Below are 24,905 nucleotides of genomic sequence, written 5' to 3' on the forward strand. Positions count from 1 at the left end.
TAGCTGACTTAGGGAGTCGACTAAGCCGACTCTAGCTGGTTCAACACCCAAAAAGTCATTTTCTTGGCCCAAGTGCCAAATGCGATGATCCAAGTATGCTTTCAGGTCGTTTTGGTGATAGAAACATGACTGGTGATGTCAATTATGCACTCTAGATAATTTTGGGTGTCAACAATTTGGAAATGAGTGGACACTCTTGTGCATGCATTGGCTCACACAAGTAACAGTCCCCCATTTATATCTAGTGACGTTCAGCCAGGAGCCATAACCTTCGGTTGTTAGGCTTAGTCTCAGTGGATAGTTTCATAGGGTTGTTTCCAAGACAATGAACCTTGGATGAAACTCTCATTCTCAATGCAAAGTTTCATTCTATAGTTTTCATGGACATTCCATTTCATGACTCATAGATAGTTGGTCATCGTGCCAAGAGATTTTGAAACTCATTTCTTCTCTCTCTTCTTAAATACACTGCCATGTCACCAAAAATGCTTATGTGGCAACCTATTTAATGCAAATGAAACTCACATGAAACTCCCACTGAGACTTGCCTTAGGGCAACAGCCGATCATAGTACATGTAGGGGCAACGTGCTCCCCTTAGACTCGGCATGCAAGGGTCTAGGGCGTTGGCCCATCTCTCCTCAAAAGCCAGAGATCACTTTTACAACATTAGTGTCAAAGATCATAAACCATAAAGTAACCTTTTCTCCTAAATATGTTGAATGCCTATAGGAGATATGTACTTAAACTTTAAAGTCAAATTACCACTAAAAGAGTATACCAATTAAAACTTGACACCTTTTGAAGGTGATCATTGGGAGCACCCTATAATTTGCATTTTGGCATAAAAAGAATACTAATTGAATACCTTGTGTCAGTGATCCTAAACTAATAAATCATGTAGGTTGCTCATGTGAAAGGTCCTAATATGGCTAGAGGGGGTGAATAGCCTATTTAAAAATCTACAAATCAACTAGAGCAATTTGATTAGTATGACAAATAGCGAAATGCAAACTTGCTCTAGCTCTACAAGGGTTGCAAGCCACTGATCCAACAATTCTAGTTGCAATGATTACTAGGCACACAACTTGCAAAGTTACTCTCACTAAGAGCTCTCAATCTTGCTACTCTAAAGAGCTCCACTAGATGAACTTAAAATAACAAAGCAAGCTCTCAATTCTAATTACACTAAAGAGCTTGCCACAACTAGTTTGCAAGAATATAAATGAGTGAGTAGGGTGATTATACCGCCGTGTAGAGGGGTGAACCAATTACAAGATGAATACTAAACCAATCACCAGGAGAATACCAAAGGGCAAGAGACAATCAATTTTTCTCTCGAGGTTCACATGCTTGCCGAGATGCTAGTCCCCGTTGTGTCGACCAACACTTGGTGGTTCAACGGCTAAGAGGTGTTGCACGAACCTCGTCCACACAATTGGACACTGCAAGAACCTACCCACAAGTGAGGTAACTCAATGACACGAGCAATCCACTAGAGTTACCTTTTGGCTCTCCGCCGGGGAAGGCACAAGACCCCTCACAATCACCACGATCGGAGCCAGAGACAATCACCAACCTCCGCTCAACGATCCTCGCTGCTCCAAGCCATCTAGGTGGCGGCAACCACCAAGAGTAACCAGTGAATCCTGCAGCGAAACACAAATGCCAAGTGCCACTAGATGCAATCAATCAAGCAATAAACTTGGATTCTCTCCCAATCTCACAATGATGATGAAACAATGATGGAGATGAGTAGGAGGGCTTTGGCTAAGCTCACAAGGTTTCTATGTCAATTCAAATGGCCAAGAGAGTGAGCTTGAGCTGGACATAGGGCTTAAATAGAAGCCCCCATGAAATAGAGCCATTGTACCCCTTCACTGGGCACAACATGGGGTGACCGGACGCTCCGGTCAGTTCGACCGAACGCAGGACCCAACGTCTGGTCGCCCGATGCTCGCCATGTGTCATCGGCTTCAAACGCCAATCACTCGATCTCAACGGTCAAGTGATGACCGGACGCATCAGTTAGAAAGTGACCGGACGTAGGACCCCAGCGTCCGGTCGTTTTCAGTAAGGTTCCAAACACAAAATTTCACGGCCGGACGCGTCCGGTCTTGCTCCATCGGACACACCCAGCGTTCGGTCACTCAATGTTTCCTCTATGCGCCTCACATCAGCGTACATCAGCACTGACCGGACGCACCCTGCTAGTGTCCAGGTCACTCTTCGTGCCAGCATCCGGTCATAAGATCGAGACATGTGCTCACTGCTGCTACTGATAGGACTCAGGACCCCAAGCGTCCGGTCACTTGCGCCACCAGCAGTCCAGGTCACTCTATGAACCCCTGTCTTTTCTATATAGGGTGTCGGTGGCACCGTCGGACTGTCCGCACTCTACTGGGCGGACACTCCGCCTGGTGAAGTTTCTAATCCCTTGCTACAAATGTGCCAACCACCGAAGTGTATCACCTTGTGCACATGTGTTAGCATACTTTCACAAATACTTTCAAGGGTGTTAGCACTCCACTAGATCCTAAATGCATATGCAATGAGTTAGAGCATCTAGTGGCACTTTGATAACCAGCATTTCAATACGAGTTTCACCCCTCTTAATAGTACTGGCTATCTAACCTAAATGTGATCACACTCGCTAAGTGTCTTGATCACCGAAACAAAATGGCTCCTACTATTTATACCTTTGCCTTGAGCCTTTTGTTTTTCTCTTTCTTCTTTTCAAGTTCAAGCATTTGATCATCACCATGCCATCACCATTGTCATAATCTTCGCCATTGCTTCATCACTTGGAGTAGTGCTACCTATCTCATAATCACTTTGATAAACTAGGTTAGCACTTAGGGTTTCATCAATTAACCAAAACCAAACTGGAGCTTTCAATCTCCCCCTTTTTGGTAATTGATGACAACCCTTTCACAAAGATATGAATTAAAATTCAATTGAATCCATGTTGCTTGTCCAAGCATATTTACCATGTGTAAAAGAATATGGACAAGTTTCATGAACTCCAAATGGTAGCAATTGCTCCCCCTACATATGTGCTAAGAGTTTGGATTGTAGCTTGCACATATGCTTAGATAGGAAATATAGGAGACAATTTCTACCGTATGATGCTAAGGTATAAGAGATGGACCTTTGAAGCGTGATACTAATCGGAGTGCACCAATATACCATCCTTAGCACCATTAGTAACTATATATACACAAAAACTAGAATACCCCATGAGATCAACATTACAAGCAAGGGTCTAGTTTCCATAAAATGAATATAAGTCTAGTTACTTTAGCCTATGCATGCTAGTTTCTCATTTCATCATTCAAGCCTATAACTAGCATACACCACACAAGCATGGATATTGAAATTTAAAACTTGTGCCATGCAAGCAAATATATGAAATGCACATTCAAATACAACATAAAAGTTTATGAGCTTGCTCCCCCTACTTGTGTGCATTTTTTATTGATCCCCTTACAATGTCATTTTATTTGTTTGTTTGCTCCTCCTATCTTACTATCTTTGTGAATTTCTCTCCCTCTTTGTCAACAATTAGCACTAAAGGGTGAGCTCAAATTATAGATAGGTTGAGGTGAAACCATGTGAAATGGGGATCATTTTCCCAATTTGGTTCAATCTAGATCACTTGCAAAAGATATTTAACTCGGTTTGATCCAAGGACAAGCTTCTTCACACCTCTAAATAAGGGTTATCTTGTACCATGTTGAGTTAAATACTTATAGCTTATTTTCTAGATCAAATACTAGGTTTACAAGCCCACAAACATGTCATATGTTACCACTAGATCATTTCAAACATACAAGCAATTGTGGTACCATACAAGCATCAAATTCATTTGATTTTAATGAATGAGCCTAGGACATGATAGGAATGACTAGATGCACTAAACAAGTCCTTAGCAATGGATGGATGACTGTCAATCAACTTTACCTTGCTTTGCTCGAAGGAGAGGCATGTCATATAATGGGGGTGCATCAACACATATTGGAGAAGTCAAGTATGTTCAGTTCATTCCTTAGCTTGCAAAACCTCTTCTCATCAAGTGGCTTGGTGAAGATATCGGCAAGTTGATCTTCGGTGCCCACACTCTCGATGCAAATGTCCCCTTTTTGTTGATGATCTCTTATGAAATGATGGCGGGCATCAATATGCTTTGTTCTTGAATGTTGAACCTGGGTTGTTGGTGAGCTTTACGGCACTTTCATTGTCACATAGCAATGGCACTTGCTTGAATTTGATTCCAAAATCACTCAAAGTAGCCTTGATCCAAAGTAATTGAGCACAACAACTACCGGCCGAAATGTACTCTGCTTTGGCGGTTGAAAGTGCTATACTATTTTGCTTCTTTGATGACCAAGACACTAGTGATCTTCCCAATAGTTGACATATGCCCGATGTGCTCTTTCTCTCAACTTTGCATCCCGCATAATCGGAGTCCGAATATCCAATCAACTCAAATCTTGCTCCTTTGGGATACCACAATCCTAACATTTTGTGTATGCTTCAAGTACCTCAATATTCTCTTTGTTGCTTTTGAATGACTTTCTCTTGGTGAGGCTTGGAATCTAGCACACATGCATACACTAAACATCACATCCGGCCTTGATGCGGTCACATAGAGTAGGCTTCTAATCATAGATCGATACATCTTTTGATCCACCATGTTGCCACTAGCATCACTATCCAAGCTTCCACTTGTCCCCATTGGTGTACTAATAGCTTTACTATCATCCATTCTAAACTTCTTGAGCATGTCCTTGATATACTTGCCTTAGACTCACAAATGTGTCATTCTTCATTTGCTTGATTTGAACACCAAGGAAGTAACTAAGCTCTCCAATCATAGACATCTCAAACTCACTTGCCATCATCTTGCCAAACTCCTCACAAAAATCTTGATTTGTTGACCCAAATATGATATCATCAACATAGATTTGCATTACAAACTAAGTCATTTCCAAGCTTCTTGGTGAAGAGAGTGGTGTCAACCTTTCCCATCTTGAATCTCTTAGAGAGTAGGAAATCTCTCAATCTCTCATACCATGCTCTAGGTGCTTGTTTTAATCTATACAAAGCCATTCTCAACTTGTAAACATGGTTGGGTTTCTTTTCATCTTCAAAATCAGGAGGTTGCTCAACATACACAAGCTCATTGATGTACCCATTGAGAAATGCACTCTTCACATCCATTTGGTACAACTTGATGTTGTGGGCACAAGCATAGGCTAACAAGATCCTAATTGCTTCCAATCTTGCAACCAGGGGCATATATTTCTCCAAAGTCAAGACCTTCAACTTGAGTGTAACCTTGAGCCACTAATCTTGCTTTGTTCCTTATTACTATCCCATCTTGATCTTGCTTGTTCCTAAAGACCCACTTGGTTTCCAATCATATTATGATCCTTAGGCCTCTCAACTAACTTCCTATAATTGGTTTCTTGTAAAGTTGTTTAGCTCTTCATGCATAGCATTGACCCAATCAACATCCTTCAAAGCTTCATCTATCTTCTTAGGTTTAATGGATAACACAAATGAGAAATGCTCACAAAATAAAGCCAATCTTGATCTAGTTTGCACACCTCTTGAAATATCACCAATGATAGTGTTCAAGGGATGATCTCTTGCAACATTGGTTTGTTGAAGCACTTGCACTTGATTGCTTGCATTTGATAGATCACTTGGTTGAGATGATGAACTAGCCACTTGTTGTTGATCTTGCACTTTGTCATCACTAGTTCTTGCTTGAACTTGATCATGAGAACCACTAGCTTGCACATTTGAGTTAGAGAGCACTTGATTCTTGTTATCTTCAACATCAATCACCTCTCTAGGCCTTATATCATCAATGTCCATATTCTTCATTGCATTGAGCAATTGAGTGCCTCTTACATCATCTAGATTCTCATCTTCTTCTTGGGAACCATTTGTTTTATCAAACTCTACATCATGAACCTCCTCAAGAGTACCACTAGCTAAATTCCAAACTCTATAAGCCTTGCTAGTAGTGGAGTAACCAAGCAAGAAACCTTCATCACATTTCTTTTCAAACTTGCTCAATCTAGTGCCTTTCTTCAATATGTAGCATTTACAACCTAAAACCCCAAAAGTATGCTATGTTGGGCTTTCTTCCATTCAAAAGCTCATAAGGTGTCTTCTCCATCATGGGGTGACAATAGAGTCGGTTGCTATAATAGCAAGTCGTGTTGATTGCTTCGGCCCAAAATGAATAACTCACATTGTACTCACTCAACATTGATCTTGCCATGTCAATCAAAGTTCTATTCTTCCTTTTAACTAAGCCATTTGATTGAGGAGTGTACTTGGCCGAGAATTGATGTCTAATTCTAAATTCATCACACAACTCATCAATTCTAGTAGTTCTTGAATTCACTACCATTGTCACTTCTAACTTTCTTGATGGTTGTTTCAAACTCATTGTGAATGCCCTTGACAAATGATTTGAATGTTGCAAACATATCACTCTTGTCAACAAGAAAGAATACCCATGTGTATCTAGTGAAATCATCCACAATCACAAATCCATATTTGTTTCCACCAATACTTGTGTATGTGGTTGGTCTAAACAAGTCCATGTGCATCAACTCAAATGCCTTAGATGTGCTCATCATGCTCTTCTTAGGATGTGTGTTACCAACTTGTTTTCCTGGCTTGACATGCACTACATAGCTTATCCTTCTCAAATGTGACATCTTTCAAGCCTCTAACTAAGTCATGCTTAATCAACTTGTTCAATTGTTTCATTCCAACATGACCAAGCCTTCTATGCCATAACCAACCCATGCTAGACTTAGTGATCAAACATGTTGTCAATTGAGCTTCTCTAGCATTGAAATCAACCAAGTATAGATTTTCATATCTAAATCCTTTGAATATCAAGTTAGAGCCATCTACACTTATAATCTCTACATCATCCACACCAAATATGCACTTGAAACCAAGATCACATAATTGAGCTACCAACAAAAGGTTGAAGTTCAAGCTTTCTACTAGTAGCACATTGGAAATGCTCAAGTCATTGGATATTGCAATCTTACCAAGCCCTTTGACCTTACCTTTGCCATTGTCACCAAATGTGATACTATGCTCTTGTTTTCATTGATTGAATTGAACATTCTTGGATCACTGGTCATGTATTGTGTGCACCCACTATCAAGCACCCAATGCCTTCCTTTGGCTTTATAATTGACCTACAAAAGAAGATCAATTCTTTTTAGGTACCCAAACTTGTTTGGGTCCTTGAAGGTTAGTTACCAAAGTCTTTGGTACCCAAATGACCTTCTTCTTTGGGCCCACAATTGGTGTACCAATGAATTTAGCCTTCACACCATTGGCACCCTTAACAAGCATGTAACAAGAATTAAATTTAATTGAGGATACATTAGGTAGCTTGTTCTTGCTAATCTTGTAATTTTGCTCTATATGCCCAACTTGCTTGCATCTATTGCAAAATCGACCATTGCCCTTCACAAAGCTAACTTTGGGAGTGACAAAGGCCGCCTTACCTTTCTTAGGGTTATAGCCTAATCCCTCTTTGTTGAGAGAAAAACCTTTGGCTACCCAAGCACTTTAGCAAGCAGGGCATCTCCACCATAGGCATTGCCTAAAGCACGAGTAAGCTCATTCGCCTCCTTCTTGAGGGTATCATTTTCCACCTATTAGTGAGGCATCACAAGTGAGACCATCACTCAAAGGTGAAGTAGAGGTAGTAGTGCTACAAGAAGTGTTAGTCAGAGCAACTACAATGGGCTTATAAAAGGATTCATCAATAAGATCACATGTTAGTCCCACATCACAAGACACGATCACTTGCTCCTTCTTGGCCTCCTCCTTCTTGACTTGCTCGATGAGAGAGGAGTGAGATTTTTCAAGCTTAGAGTGAGCTTTGTCAAGCTTCTCATGGGCTTCCATTAGCCTCTCATGAGTGGCATTGAGCTCATCAAGAGATTGCTCAAGAAATTTGACTTTCTTGTTTAATTCTTTGCACTCCTTTCTCTTCATCTCAAAGCAAGTGTGCACTTGCTCACACATGTCCATGAGCTCCTCCTTGGAGTGCTCTTCAGTCATCATCATCACTCCTACAAGCATCACTTTCACATTTATCATCATCACTCACATCATATTTTACCTTGGTAGGCTTAGCCATGAGGCATGTCGATGGAGTGTCGAAGATGGAGGGCTTGTTGTTGATGGCGATGCTTGCTAGTGCTTTCTTGATAGATTTCTTGTCATCATCACTAGAGTCATCACTATCTGAAGAGCCATCACTATCCCAAGTGACCACATAGCCTCCACCCTTCTTCTTCCTTTGGAAGGTCATTCTCTTCTCCTTCTTCTCCTTCTTTTCTTTCTTATCCTTCTTGTGCTTCTTCTTCTCATCCTCATCATTGTCCCTATTGTAGGGACTAATTTGCTACAACGTGATCGAGGGCTCTATCTTCTCACATATTCTTTGCTTTTAGTGTGATCTCTTCTCTTTCTTGCACCATATCCTCTTCTTCATGAATTTTCCCATCTTGCATACAAGGAGGGCCATAGCTTCATCATCAATATCACTAAGATCATCATCATCACTTGATTCTTTCTTGGACTTGCCCTTGTTCTTGAATGATGATGAGCTAGCCTTGAATGCTATACTCTTCTTCTTCTTGTCTTCTTCTTCCTTCTTTGTCATCCTTGTCATCCCCCTCCCTTTCCACACGGTATGTCTCTTAGGGTCATGACATCACCTAGTACTTAGTTAGGGGTAATCTTCTTTAATCCTCCTCTTATGATTAGCAATCTCAACATCTTCAAATCTTGGAGGTAGGCACATCAAGAACCAATGGAGAGACATCATCATCCTTGATCTTCTCTCCTAAGGCCTTCAAGTCATTTACAATCACTTGCAACCGATGGAACATTTCCAGGAATGCTCTCATCTTCCTTCATCTTGAAGCTTGTCAACTTATCCTTGAGAATGTACAACTTAGCACTCTTCACCGCCGATGTGCCCTCATATGTTTCTTCCAATCTCCTCCACACCTCATTTGCTCTTTCATAATCCTTGATTTGCTCAAATACCTTGGAATCAATGGCATTGTATATGGTGTTGAGAGCCATTGTATTACATTGCTTATTAGGTCTTAGTCTTGGTTGGTGGGATCATTGGGATCAATCATAGCATAGTCATTCTCGGTCACCTCCCATACTAGATCATTGATTGAACCAAGATACATCATCATCTTTCTCTTCCAATAATCATAGCATGTGCCATCAAAGAATGGTGGTTTGCCCCCCACAGGGTTGAACACAACTTGAGCCATAATTTGACAACGAGGTTGTTAAGCCTTCAATCAAATGATGACCACGACTCTGATACCACTTGAAAGGTCCTAATATGGCTAGAGGGGGGTGAATAGCCTATTTAAAAATCTACAAATCAACTAGAGCAATTTGATTAGTATGACAAATAGCGAAATGCAAACTTGCTCTAGCTCTACAAGGGTTGCAAGCCACTTATCCAATAATTCTAGTTGCAATGATTACTTAGGCACACAACTTGCAAAGTTACTACTCACTAAGAGCTCTTAATCTTGCTACTCTAAAGAGCTCCACTAGATGAACTTAAAATAACAAAGCAAGCTCTTAATTCTAATTACACTAAAGAGCTTGCCATAACTAGTTTACAAGAATATAAATGAGTGAGTAGGGTGATTATACCGCCGTGTAGAGGAGGTGAACCAATTACAAGATGAATACTAAATCCAATCACCGAGGAGAATACCAAAGGGCAAGAGACAATCAATTTTTCTCTCGAGGTTCACATGCTTGCCGAGATGCTAGTCCCCGTTGTGTCGACTAACACTTGGTGGTTCGACGGCTAAGAGGTGTTGCACGAACCTCGTCCACACAATTGGACACTGCAAGAACCTACCCACAAGTAAGGTAACTCAATGACACGAGTAATCCACTAGAGTTACCTTTTGGCTCTCCGCCGGGGAAGGCACAAGACCCCTCACAATCACCACGATCGGAGCCAGAGACAATCACCAACCTCCGCTCAACGATCCTCGCTGCTCCAAGCCATCTAGGTGGCGGCAACCACCAAGAGTAACTAGTGAATCCCTGCAGCGAAACACAAATGCCAAGTGCCACTAGATGCAATCAATCAAGCAATAACTTGGATTCTCTCCCAATCTCACAATGATGATGAAACAATGATGGAGATGAGTGGGAGGGCTTTGGCTAAGCTCACAAGGTTTCTATGTCAATTCAAATGGCCAAGAGAGTGAGCTTGAGCTGGACATAGGGCTTAAATAGAAGCCCCCACGAAATAGAGCCATTGTACCCCTTCACTGGGCACAACACGGGGTGACCGGACGCTCCGGTCAGTTCGACCGAACGCAGGACCCAACGTCTGGTCGCCCGATGCTCGCCATGTGTCATCGGCTTCAAACGCCAATCACTCGATCTCAATGGTCAAGTGATGACCGGACGCGTCAGTTAGAAAGTGACCGGACGTAGGACCCCAGTGTCCAGTCATTTTTAGTAAGGTTCCAAACGCAAAATTTCACGACCAGACGCGTTCGGTCATGCTTGACCAGACACACCCAGTGTCCAATCACTCAACATTTCCTTTGTGCGTCTCACGTCAGCGTACGTCAGCACTGACCGGACGCACCCTACCAGCGTCTGGTCACTCTTCGTGCCAGCGTCCGGTCATAAGATCGAGACGCGTGCTCACTGCTGCTACTAATAGGACTCATGACCCCAGCGTCCGGTCACTACGCCACCAGCGTCCGGTCACTCTGTGAACCCTTGTCTTTTCTATAGCCAGGTGGCACCGTCGGACTGTCCGCACTCTACGGGCGAACACTCCACCGGTGAAGTTTCTAACCCTTGCTCAAATGTGCCAACCACCAAGTGTATCACCTTGTGCACATGTGTTAGCATACTTTCACAAATACTTTCAAGGGTGTTAGCACTCCACTAGATCCTAAATGCATATGCAATGAGTTAGAACATCTAGTGGCACTTTGATAACCGCATTTCAATACGAGTTTCACCACTCTTAATAGTACGGCTATCTAACCTAAATGCGATCACACTCGCTAAGTGTCTTGATCACCGAAATAAAATGGCTCCTACTATTTATACCTTTGCCTTGAGCCTTTTGTTTTTCTCTTTCTTCTTTTTAAGTTCAAGCATTTGATCATCACCATGCCATCACCATTGTCATGATCTTCGCCTATTGCTTCATCACTTGGAGTAGTGCTACCTATCTCATAATCACTTTGATAAACTAGGTTAGCACTTAGGGTTTCATCAATTAACCAAAACCAAACTGGAGCTTTCATCATGGATAAGAGTGATCATATGGAAACCTATCATATATGATTTATGTAGTGCTTGCACAATAAGAATTCTAAACTTGCTCATGCAAATCTAAAGAAGAGTAGGAACTAGATGCTAATTGAAATTTCATGAATTTAAATCTAGTTACCTAACATGGGTGGAGAATGTGGGTCCATAGTCTATACTAACCCTCTTGACAATGATTTTTTGATCCAATATGGTTTACACCATGACATAAGTCTCAACTTTGTTAAGTCTTCAAATTCCCCAAAGTCTAGTTGGACTTCTCCTTCTCCTTTGGGGCCCAAACCTTTTTGGTGCCCTTCATGTTTGAAAGGATTTCCTTTGGCACCCAAATTGGTTTGGCTCATCAGTTGTCGTCTTGCTTGTTGATCTTAAGAGCCACCACCTTTTGATCCTTTCGCTTGAGCAAATATGTGCCGTGGACTTTCTTGTCAACCTTGGTGTAGGTGTTGGAGAGCTTCTTTTGTTTTTCTCTTTCTTCTTTTCCCCGCCTTTCACATTACACCTTGCCTTCAGTTGTAGCACAAGTAGGAAATTGTGGTTGCCCCCTCATCAAGCTTCTTCATGCCTTCTTGCCTTTCAATGCAACCAAGCCCTTAGTGTGGCTGTCCATTTTTTGCTTGAGGAGCTCATTCTCCATTGCAACTTCATCAGTCCATGAATCTACAATAATTTTTTCAACACAAGACTTGTTGCCCATGGGTGAGTTTAAATCAATGCAAGAAGTAGAGGCAACTATTTTTTAGTTATCCCAAAAGGTGATCTTTTATGTGGTTTTTAGGGGTACTTGAATTAGCTTCAAGTTTTTCAAGTTTGTTAGCTAGCTCAACATTATAATCGGTAAATATATCAAATTTGCTTGCAAACTCATCATAGCTTTTAATTGAGCTAGCTAACTTTTGCTTAAGTTCTTTTATTTTAGATTGTTGCTTAGTGCTAGTTTCTTGTAATTGTTCCACTATATGAACAAGATTATCATCAGAAGGAGGGTTGCCATCGCTAATTGCATCGCTCTCGCTTTCTCTTTCAGCTTTACCTTTTGCCATGAGGCAAATGTGCAAAAAGCTCGATGAAGATTTGCGTCCGTGCCTCTTGTGATAGGCCTTTTCTTCACTTGAAGAATCATCCAATGTCTTGATGGTTGTGAGGACTTGCCTTTTCCTCAACTTCCCTTCTTTTTTTAAACTAAAACCATGGGAAAAGAAACCCTCGAGCAGATTAGATTAAAGAATGCACCCAAGCAACACCAAAGGAAAACAAACACCGGCCATTAAGAAGGTGGCCACACCCCAACACACATAAGGGAAAAAGAAGAAACAAGAGAGAAAGGAAAAAACTAAACTAGACTAAACTTAGCTAAAAAAACAAAACAAAGTAGAACTAAACTAAAGAGAGATTACATGTTATTTGACCACAACAGGATGGAGTTCTTCCCTTCTTTTTGTCCATTAGCTTGGGCTTGTTTGGACAATCTTCCACAAAATACCCAATCTCACCACAATCAAGGCTACCTTTCTTTCTTTTGTTGTCTTCTTTGGTTGGTGAACATGATATCTTCAATAGTGATGGGCACTCCCTTGGACAGATCTTGCCAATCATCTTCTTCACTCCTCTAATTAATTCCATGACTTCTTCATTGTCATAGGATGAAGAAGTGGAAACTTGCTCTTGATCATCTTCATCATCTCTTCCTCATCTTCTTCACTTGAGCTTGAGTTTGAGCTTGACTCAACTTGCTTACCCTTCTTCATCTTCTTGTGCTCATCACATGAGAGAGCAATACTTTGCTTGCTCGATGAAGAGGCTTCTTGACCCATTTTGTGTGGCATCTCAAATGCCACAATCTTGTCAATGACAAGCTCAGGGGGTCATGGTGGTCAAGTTCTCCATGTTGTGGAGGATGGTGATGATGGAGGCATAATTGTCATGTGGTTGCATCGGATTGCTCACCGTGGTCAGACCAATTGCATTGAACTCATATGCCATTTTATTCAAACATGAATACATAATCTTTGACAAGCTTATTTAGCAACATTGAAAAGTATCGTTGGTTTGTTTAACCAAGCAATATTTGTGTTCACAAACATTTGCTAGACCCATCGTGAAGCTCTTGCAATTTTATTCATATTTCATTAGCCTTGGTGAGCATGAAAACTTGGTGACAACCCGAGCACCTCAGCCTCTGGATAAAAAGGGCAGTGCACCGCCACCCCCATGGCGGTGTACACCACCATGTCCGGTGCCACCCCCTAGTGTTGGCCTTCAATTCAAGCACCGATTCGAATCGCTTTCGAACTTCCTGATGAACTTGGGCTTCATCTGAGCTACCTAGTACTAGATAAAACAAATGTGCACCACATTCTTCTCACTAGACTCACCTAGGTCAAGCTACCTATCCATGCCCCCCTTTATAGTATGGCCAAAGGAAAAAACAAAGTCCTACAACTAATCTAAGTGTCTCTCAACAGCCAAACGATACTTAGAACTAGGCCGTCCTTAACCTTGTCAGTCCATCCTTTGAAAACTGAAGCGATTTCCATCGACAGGGGCATGAAAACCATAATTGCCCAATCAATCACCATTACCATGACCTAACTTTAATTGCCTCTGCAAAACACACGTTAGTTTCACAGTAATCTTGTGTAGTCATTAATTACCGAAACCCAACTAAGGGCCTAGATGCTTTCACCACATACTCAATATGTCCATCACTTGGATCGTCAACTCGATCAACTCATTGCTAGTGGAGCACTTCTCACATGCACATATCATCTCTCCTCCATGGCTTATTTCATGTCTCTCTCAACTTAGCTTATGGACTTATCACATGTTCATCTCACTAATGTTTGTCACTCAATGTTGTTACTGACTAATGTTGCCAAAATAAATAATAGTTATTGAAACTTACTGAAACATTTGATAATAGTCACCAAAATAAATAAAAATAGTTAATTCAAAAGTGCAAGCATTGACACGATACTCATAAGTAATTGATAAACTTGTTGCAACATTGTACATTTATGGAAATGATAAGGCAAAAAAGCCCCTGTAACATATAAAAATATTGTCAGAACAAGTTTTAAAAACATTTGCATCATGTCTGCCAGATTTCTTGCTAGCCCTTCTGGTCTCTATGATGCCCCTACCACACAAGTGGGCTGCAGGATCCTACACCTTCTACTATCGGCTTTACGTGTGATCACCGTCCCCTCCTCTTGTCGTGCCTATTGCTCCCCACTCATTACTTGTCTCTAATCACTCCCTAGTGAGGAATCGCTGCTACTAGGCAGAGCTCTACTAGATGATGGCACCCTCTCTATTAGATCTAGGAAGAGTTACAAAAAGTTCAAGCTCTTCCACAGGAGGGATGGCTGGTGCAGCCACAATATCTAAGAATTGCTATTGCAACATCACAAAAGCACATGCTGCGACATAGGAAAAAGACCTTGTAAGACCCTATTTGCAACATTGAGAGGATTTAATGTCAACAATGTAAGCAAAAATTTAGAACATCATAAAATGATTAGTTTCTACCTCATGACAACATGTTTCGATCAAAATAAAGTTTGATGAAACAAATCAACATATCTACCACAACATCCATGAATTTCTATTACAACTTCACATAAGCATAAGTCGCAACATCAAAAGAAAGGGATCGAGGTTGCAAATCGAATATGTTTTTGCCGCAACATCTCAAATTTGTTGTGAAATCATCCATTCCAATATCCAAAACTCATTGATTAATGAAACGACATCTTGAGAAATAAATAACACAACATCGTAAAAATAGTTACTGCAACATTATCAGCCGGCACAGTTGTTGGTGTCCACCCAGGTGTTGAGCTTGTGAGTATTGATAAACTTGCCATTAGCGATGCTATAGCGGCAAGGGTGGACGATGAGTAAGATGAGAGGATAAGACAAGAGCTAATTAATAAGATGAGACTGAGGATGGAGGTGTCTGAGCCTGCTTGTAGCCCCATCCGATGTGTTTGAACGTACGGATACAAGCATCTCGGTTATAATCATAGTAATTTTCTCTACGTAATAATCCTGAGAAAATAGAAGCACATGAGATTACTCTTTGGCCCCTGGCCAACTTAATAGAACCGAGGATCCATTGAGTCACGGCGTTTTCTTCCCGTTCTCTTCGTGAGGGGAATCTCGCGAGACCGGGAGGGGCACCGTCCACGTCGGCGGAGCCGACGGCCGTGCCCGCCGAGAGCCCACCCCGCCGGCTTCCCTCATCCGTCCGCTGGCGACGCGCCCACGGCCCACAGAGAGCCCACCCCACCAGCTTCCCTCTTCCGCCCGCCCACATCCCTGCTACCAGCTGCGCTTCCCCGCCCGATCCTGTCGCGCCTGAGAGGACGCGTGCCAGGGAGCCGTCGGCCGCCGGAGCCTGGCCTGCAGCCCGGGGGAAGCGGCGAGAGGATGTTGCGCTGCGTGTACACGCAGCGGCGGTGGGCGCACCGCCGGGGGGGCTTCGTAACCGGCGGCACCGGTTGGTCCAAGCCGCCACCGCCGGGCCTCGGCCCCGCCGCGGGTGTGGGCACGAAGAAGTCGGAGTGGTGGGCGGTGGACGGGGAGATGCACGAGATCGGGGACGGCGTGCCGCATCGCGAGCGCTTCGCCATCCCGCGGGACAACCTCCCTAACCGTCGCCGCAAGCAGATGCGGGAGCAGTTCATGCGCCGCACCCGCCTCGTTCTCAAAGACTCGGTAAGCCGCGGCCGAGCCTTACAGTTACAGTTCTTCCGCTGCTCTAGGACTGGCCGCCGTGCCTACTGGTTGGGTGGTTAGTTATTATGTGATGAATTTAATCTAAGCGCAGAACAGTACTGTGATGAATCATAAGTCGAGGGTATCCAATCGAAATGGGTTCAAATGTCAGCTTCTCCAATTGCATAGAACTGGAGTAGCCTGTTTATTTCCTCAGATGATTAAGTGAAATCTATTATTGCGGAATCGCTCCTTAGTCCTTATTCATTCTGGAAGGATTTGGTAAATTTAAAATGTGAAAGGAATTATGCTGGTTCATTTGCATTCATGTAACAAATTCATCAGTCCAGTGATTCCATTGACACTTGATTATGAGTCCATGATGCAACTTTGTCAGATTGGAATGAACTGAATCGGAACACCATTATTATTTGAGATGATTGGCCATGCTGGCAACTGGCATGCATTTTATGAAGTTTGGAATCCTAGGACATGTACCATGGTAGGAGCTGTGGACAACATAGAGAAGTACAAGGTGGTAAAGAAGACTATAAAGCGAGCTGTAAGTGTGGCAAAGGGTAGAGCGTACGGGGATCTTTACCAATATTTGAGTACGAAGGAAGGAGAGAATGACTATTTATAGGATGGCTAGGGTTAGTGAAAGAAAGACAAGGGACTTCAACTAAGTTAAGTGCATTAAGGATGAAAGAGAGCATCTCTTGGTGAAGGAGGATGAGATCCGATATCGATGGCAAGAGTATTTTGACAAATTGTTCAATGGTGAGAATACGGACTACAACCTTTCAGTTGGATGACTCTTTTGATGACATCAATAGACGCTTTGTGCGGAGAATCTAAGAATCTGAGATCAGAGGCGTTGAAAAGGATGAAAGGAGGTAAGGCGATGGGACTGGATGGTATTCCAATCGAGGTGTGGAGATGCCTCGGGGACATAGCTATAGTATGGCTAATCAAGCTGTTCAACTATATTTTTCGATCGAACATGATGCCTGACGAGTAGATGAGAAGTATATTGGTACCGATCTACAAGAATAAAGGGGATATTCAAAGTTGTACTAAGTATCCAGGGAATTAAGTTGATGAGCCATACTATGAAGCTATGAGAGAGAGTTATCGAGCATCGCTTGAGAGCAATAATGTGGGTCTCTATGAACCAATTTGGTTTCATGTTCGGAAGGTCAACAATGGAAGTCATTTTCTTAACAAGACAACTTATGGAGCGGTATAGGGAGAAGAAGGATCTACACATGGTTTTTATTGACTTGGAGAAGGTTTATGATAAAATACCAAGGAATGTTATGTGGTGGGCTTTGGACAAACATAAAGTCCTAACGAAGTACGTCGGCTCATTAAGGACATGTACAACAATGTTGTGATTAGTGTTCGAACAAGTGATGGAGACACGGATGACTTTCCGATTATGATAGGACTACATCAAGGGTCAGCTTTGAGCCCTTATCTATTTGCCTTAGTGATGGATGAGTTCATAAGGGACATCCCTTGGTGCATGTTTTTCGCGGACGATGTAGTGCTAGTTGATGAAAGCTGAACAGGAGTGAATTAGAAACTGGAGTTATGGCGGGAGACTTTTGGAGTCCAAATGTTTTAGACTCAGTAGAACTAAAACTGAGTGTATGAGATGTGACTTTGGCACTACTACTCAGGAGGAAGAAGATATTAGTTTAGAAGGTCAAGTAGTGCCTAGAAATGATACCTTTCGATATTTAGGATCAATGCTACAGAGAGATGGGGATATTGATGAAGATGTTAGCTATAGAATCAAAGCAGGGTGGATAAAGTGGACGCCAAGCATCTGGTGTCCTATGTGACAAAAGGGTACCACAGAAGCTAAAAGGCAAGTTTTATAGGACGGACGATTAGACCTGCTATGTTGTATGGTGTAGAATGTTGGCCTACGAAAAGACGACATGTTCAACTGATAAGTGTCGCGGAAATGCGTATGTTGCGTTGGATTTGCGGTCATACAAGATGGGATCGAGTTCGGAACGATGATATAGTGATAGATTAGGGGTAGCACCAATTGAAGAAAAGCTTGTCCAACACCGGTTGAGATGGTTTGGACATGTCCAACGAAGACCTCTAGAGGCACCGGTGCGTAGTGGAATCCTAAGCCAGAATAGTAACGTGAAGAGAGGGAGAGGAAGACCGAAGTTGACTTGGGTAGACACAATAAAAGGAAGACTTGAAATGATGGAATATACCCAAAGACTTAGCCTTAGATAGGAGTGCTTGGAAAACGGCTATTCACGTGCCTGAACCTTGATGGCTTCTGCTGGGTTTCAACTCTAGTCTACCCAACTTGTTTGGGACTTAAAGGCTTTGTTGTTGTTGTTGTTGTTGGAATCCTAGGACATTTAAAAATTTGGGGCTCTTACGTTTGTACTCTTGTTTTGTATCGAAATTGTGATTTTGCCCCTATTTTTTTGACTTTGTGAATTTACCCCTACTGTGCCGTTCACTGAAGCACCTAGTTTGCCCCTGCTCCGTCATCCACCCGTAACGGTGTTAAACTTTGTACAAAAGGACATGAATGCCCATGCGATTTTGCCCCTGTTTGTTATGCCTAATTGTGATTTTATCCCTGATTTGGAATTAGACTTTTTTATTATATGCTGACAATTGATTAAATTTGGTCAAACATATTTGACACAACTTGCAATTATTTGAACTCAGATTTAATATTGATAAATATTCAAAATTTTGGGACCAAAACATTCATAATGATGACAGATGTAACGAGCCGTGTGCACGAGCCGGCAGGTCGGACCAAACTAGTAGAGTTATATACCAAGAACAAATTTGATTAGGGTCGACTAAAATTTTTACATGCAAAATTCAGAGAAATTTGGCAAAGAACAGAGCTACTCCAATCAAACACAAGGCTCTACTGAACTCGTTAGCTGGCTGCTCTGCTGGCTACTCCAATCAAACAGCAGCGCCGGCGGGAACTGCACAGCGGGCGGAGACGGAGCTCCGTGGGTGGCCGGGGATCCAAGGGAAACTGTAAACCACCAACTTGAACAGCTCCTTTCATGGACACGGTAAAGGTGTTGCCACTCCCTTTTTTGCTTGCAAGTGCAATTCCAAGCTTGAGTCAGAACTGGAAACCAAAATGCACTTACGCACAATAATTTGTACAGCCTACAAGGATGATACAAGTTGCAGCACACATTGTCTAAGTTCTTCTTGAGTGCAAATTGCTTGAACTACAAATGATGAGATGAATAGGACAAGTCACATCACAACCCACAACAGTTCATATGACAATTACAGTCATAGAAAGTTAAATTTACTCTGTTGGAAGGGCAGGACCAGTAAATTTCCATGAGTAGGGACAAACTAATAGATGAATAATCAGGGAGCCAAACTCAATATTTCGGAATTTAATGGCTACATTTTCTATACACATATATATCAGCACTACAATTTTATCAGAAAAGTAAACCATTCTTACCAGACAATGCTATTTCCACAGACCAAAGCAATGCAAGCATTCCAACCTACATGACATGAGAGATTATTGAGGTATTCATGGCTATTAAGATTACATGATTATATGGTAAATGTTGACAGCAATTTCATAGCACTAGAAATGAGCAAGGAGTAAGAACTCATGAAAGGTAGATTAAAAGGCATCATGAAAGGTAGATTAAAAGGCATCCTATGGGTGCAGCTAAATACCAGGTTACACCATTAACTGTCAACTGCTTAACTTTTCATCTAAAAACTTCCTGCACCAAGAGTTGTTAAAACTTTTTTTCGGCTAAACATTCCCTAAACGAGGAGTCCTAAAATTCAAAGTAAAGAGAGAGCTGATATCATCATCAAGCAGCACATATGCTTTATATCTAGGACCAGGAGTTAGGAAGAAAAGATGATATGAAGCCACCCAAGACCAATGCAAAAGGCTCTGACAACTGGGACTCTACCTTCTGCAACCGATCAGAAAGCTAACACTCTAAAACCTTGTTTTCTAAGGGATCTATTACTTATTATGCTCCGTTTACTGTGATAATTGTAATTTCAGTAAGTAATAACGCAACATTTCAGGGAATTGGGAAAACTGAAGTTCGTACAAAACAGAAAACTGGAAATCTGGAATGATGTGTTATTGTACAGAACTAAAGTAGTGATAAGGAAATAATTTAACATGAATGATTGTGTTGCAGATTAGCAGCTCTAATAGCAAAAGAAAAGTGCAAAATCTTGGCTGATCTCAATATCAGCGTGTCCGATACAATACACAAACCTACAAAGCTATACCATCAGAATTTTATTCAAATATATTTTCCAGCATTTACAAGGCCCTTTCTGGCTCCTAAACAGTCATAGATAATCTGAATCAGTTGCAAGCTGCAACCAGAATGATCAAATATTCAAATCTGCAGTTCCACTGCAGATGATGTAGCTTCCTTGTTGACATAACGAAAAACATATAGATTCCAAAATCTGATAAACCCTAACATGCATGGAGTCTGAAATTGCAGTATAAATTCTAGTTCACAGATGCAGACCGTACACTAGAGATCCGTGTTCCTGGATCAAATCGAGAACCCATATCACTTGGAATGATCCAAATCATGGAACGGAAGTAGAAGAAAGGCCCTGGATTTGATTTCCGTACGTACCTTGGAGGTTGTGTAGCTATTTACCGACCAATGCAGCTGAATCCCCGGCAGACTGCGAGCCAGGCGGCGAAGAGGATTGTGAGGAGGAGGAGATCCGCGAGGATGACCATCCAGAGCTGCCGCCTCCACGTCCAGGCGGGTCCGGCCCGGCCCCGGTGCGAGGCTCGGTCCCTCTTGGGCGTGGTCCGCGCGGCGAGGTCAACGTCCCTCCGCGCGGCCTCCTCCTCCGCGTGTGCCTCGGCGGCGAAGACCTCATCCGCCTCACGCGCGTTGTCGCCCGGCGGGAGCGGTAGGCGCAGCGCGAGGCGCGGCATCTCGTCCCGCATCCGGGCCTCGGGGAGGCATCGCAGGCGGCGGAGGAAGAGCAGGAGCTGCGACGCAGGGAGGTGGGGCGCCCGCGAGATGGCGGCGAGCAGCGAGCGGCAGGGGACAGGAGCAGCGCGTGCGCGCGCCCGGCGGCGGTGTGCGTGAGGTGGCGGTGGTGCGGGAAGGAGGGAGGATGAGCCACGCCGGGGGGAGGGGGAAGGAGGGAGGAGGAGCTGCGCATCCGCCGACAGCTGCGCCTCTGCCAGGCCGCGAAACCATTTGCGGGCCGCGACTTCTTGTCGGAACGGGTCGAGCGAACGGATGAGAAAGGAGAAAGCGACTGAGGGGTATCATTGTCTTTTCATATAGGTGTCTTTTCTTTTCCTTTTTTTTAATCATTTAATCCAAGCATTTTAGACGGATGTTACAAAACAGGGGTAGACGGGAGCTTCGTTTGAAAAAAGCGAGGGTAAAATCACAAAGTTAAAAAAAGAGGGGCAAAATCACAATTGAAGTATTGGACAAGGGCAAGAACGCAATTCTCCCTAAAAATTTTGAGGCACATGAACTGTGTTACAATTTATTGATTATGGTGGCCTATAACTATAAGCCCAAACTGGTTTCTTTGATGCTAGGAAGCTGACTAGTGAGCACCACAAATTTACAGGAACACGAGACATGGTGCAAAAAGTACATGGAATTATACCAAGAACTTAGAGAAAACTGGGAAAGGTTGTACTGGGACGAAGGTTATTCAAAAAAGATTGCTGAATCTCATGCTAATTATGACTCTGCTGAAGAAGATGATCTTGACTTCTCGCCATACAGGTAGCAAATGGTCAACAGTTCTCTTTTGTTTTCCTTGCTTAATTTAATTGGTTATTTTTTACACCATATAACATGCTTTTGCTTTCCATTGTAATGTTTTGATCATACCCAGTAGAACTGTGCCCTCACGATTGTTTGTTGGATTGTTGCAACTTCTAATTGTTTACGAATATGTTTTGATTTGTAACCATTTGAGTGGGTCATGCTATATCAAAAAATTAGTGGAAAAAGTATTTTATATCCTCATTCTGGAAACAGTCTCATCACTGCTTTTGTATTGCAGCAGGAGAAGGCAGTCCAATGTAGAACCAAACAAGGTGCGTTCTCTTTGTAGTAGTAGTACTGATACATCTCGTATATCATTTCTTTACACTGAGGGATTTGCATATTCTACTAGACTAAATTTGCTTATGCTAATGCTTTGGATATTGGGTTCTTGTCAGATCCTTTGCTTACTTCTTACCATTTGTACGCAAACTGATTGAACTATAGAAGAATAATATGGGCCAATCTGTTAAGTGTACTTTAAAACTCTATGTTGAAAATCAGATCCAAAAAAGCATGGTCCACCATTTGGTATATCAGACTATTGGTTACAACTGTTATCGAATGGTTACTCCTCTGTTTTCTCTCACTTGGCTTTTATTTAGCATCTACTCGCATCTTGGTAATGCAACAGATCTTTGCAACATGACTTAGGGAAAAGTAGTTAACAAAAACTAAACGTATCAAAAAAGATGTTCCACCAAACTATGTCATTGTGGTCCACTACACTGCTTAATGGAGCCAAAGTCATATGTCTCATCCAATTATCAAAGGCATTGATTATGGTGTCAAACATTAGTTAATGTAATTTCTGTAACACATGGTATCAACTCTACTCAAGAGTTGTCACTCTTCCATGAGTATCTACTATCTAGGTTAGCTACTGGTTACAGATTACGAAGAACCAGAGTAGGTAGTTTACCTGTTTAGAGGACTACTCAAGTCAGAAATTCGCCACAAATTCTTTGATCTTGTACTTTTATCCCTGTTTGCCTGTAGACAGCAGGTACCGAGAAGGAAACATCTGCATTGTCTATTGGTTGAGTCCTGACCATGTATTGAAGGGTTTTAGTCTGTCTGCTCCATAGTTTCACATTTCTAGATGTTAATTTTAGATATTTCTTGCTTTTGCTTCCAATGTAGCATTATTTTGTTCAGAAAAGTTAGTCAACCTTTCGTAGTGTTTTCTGGTGCATTGCTCTATTCATAAAAAACCAGGCACCAGGCTTGACCCTACTGACATGTACCATGCATCTTCCTGAATACAAGGACAGTTATTGTGGCTGAAGAAACAACCTTTAGCACATTGTTGCACTGTATTTATATGAGAATTACCTAGTTAGAATTATCGAAGTTAAGTAGTTGGGATGCATGTGACTGCTCTCATCTAATGGCATAGTGGATCTAATTTGGCTTTGCACAGTGCATGACACATGGAAGTAAATGGATATTAAAATCGCCCATTACATTGTACTAACTGGATCATAGTTTGTTGTCAATTCATTGATATCAGATCTGCATGAGTAATCACATTTGATTGCTACAATACTGGCAACTATCAAAGCATTGTGAACGACTGAGTTTGTACTGCAGGACCTTGGCTTTGGGGTGAACAAACAAGGTGAAACGTGGGAAAGGGTTACTCAAATTCGTGACAAATTTGAATATGACAGAGAAAGGAGAATGAGAGAACGAGGTTTGTACCAGATGTTTTTCATTCATGTGTTTGTCTTCAAGGTTATACACATAAAGTTAAATGAACGATATGAGGCTTTTGCACCATGTCAATAGTTTCATAGATGGCTAATGGTATTGTTTCTTGCAATAAAATAAGCCGTGTTAAATGTGTTCTCAAGAATGAATGAGTTCATTTAGTGTTACTTCCATTGAGCCTTCATACGTTCTGTTGTGTTTTTTTTTTTCACAATTTCTCGTCTACTATCTCCCTGTTTCTTGTAGCATTTGCTCCCATGAACATGGAGAACAATTTTGCTCGGCGTGACCCAAGATTTAGAAGCCAGGGTGATTCATGTTTTGCTCATACGAACTTGAGTGATGATTTTGGCTTGCATGGTCAAACTTTTGGAAGCCGCCTTGATCGAAGTTACCAAAATGACTCAAATTTCAGGAATCAGCGTGATTCAAGTTTCCAAAATGAACCAAGTATCAGAAACCAGCGTAATTTAAATTTCCAAAACGAACCAAGTTTCAGAAATCGCCAATATCCAGATTTCCAAAACCAAGGTGACACAAGAAGTCAGGCATTTGATGAGTAGAGGGTGACAAGTGGCTTCTGATTTGCTGGCAACATGAGCATGCTTATTTTGTTGATTTTTGTGGTGACTTGTGACATGTGGTAATTTCTTCTAAAATGGTTGGTGTAAGAAATTATCATCTGTGGTAGCAGCTTGCAACAAAATAGAAAAGAAAAGATCTGCTGCTGTAAACTTGTAATATACGTTGGGTACTTATTAAGCCAAAAACAGTAGGCATTGGATTTTGGGCATGCACGTTGTTGAACAGTTAAAAGTTGGAACAATGAGGCTAATTTCCTACCCTGGCAATACAAAAAGGATGAGCTCCTTACGATCTCAATAAACTTTTTTTGCTTGCTCTTTTTTTCGACACCTGTCTTTTGAAAGGCCCATTTGTTTACTTTATTGCTTATAATTACAGTAAACTAGACAATACCCTGTGTGTTGCTGTGGAGATCTTGTCATGCCACTCCCGTCCAACGTGACATGACAAGGTTTTCCACGTTGAAAACGCCATCCAACGTGGCAAATCTTACCGCCAGTGCATGTGGGGTGACAGTGTTATTTGGTTACGCCAATGGGACTGGCGCGACCAAAAGAGTTAGATCTGCAAAAATTGTAGGAGAGATTATTATTAAAATATTGAATAAAAAGGATTAAAGATA

General features: G+C 42.0%; 1 protein-coding gene and 1 pseudogene across 1 annotated transcript; one reads left to right on the forward strand and one right to left on the reverse strand.

Moving 5' to 3' along the window:
- The first annotated feature begins 15,543 nt into the window (after positions 1-15,543).
- On the forward strand, positions 15,544-24,567 carry LOC136463335 (uncharacterized). Its single transcript, XM_066462335.1, has 5 exons — positions 15,544-16,136; positions 21,780-21,940; positions 22,224-22,257; positions 23,579-23,681; positions 23,945-24,567. Exons 1-5 carry the CDS (start codon positions 15,849-15,851, stop codon positions 24,259-24,261), a joined length of 903 nt encoding a protein of 300 aa, XP_066318432.1. The 5' UTR covers positions 15,544-15,848; the 3' UTR covers positions 24,262-24,567.
- Positions 20,637-21,353, reverse strand: LOC136462244 (uncharacterized; annotated as a pseudogene).
- Positions 24,568-24,905: the final 338 nt, after the last annotated feature.

This window comes from Miscanthus floridulus, chromosome 7 (assembly GCF_019320115.1).
Source record: "Miscanthus floridulus cultivar M001 chromosome 7, ASM1932011v1, whole genome shotgun sequence".
NCBI classification, from domain to species: domain Eukaryota; kingdom Viridiplantae; phylum Streptophyta; class Magnoliopsida; order Poales; family Poaceae; genus Miscanthus; species Miscanthus floridulus.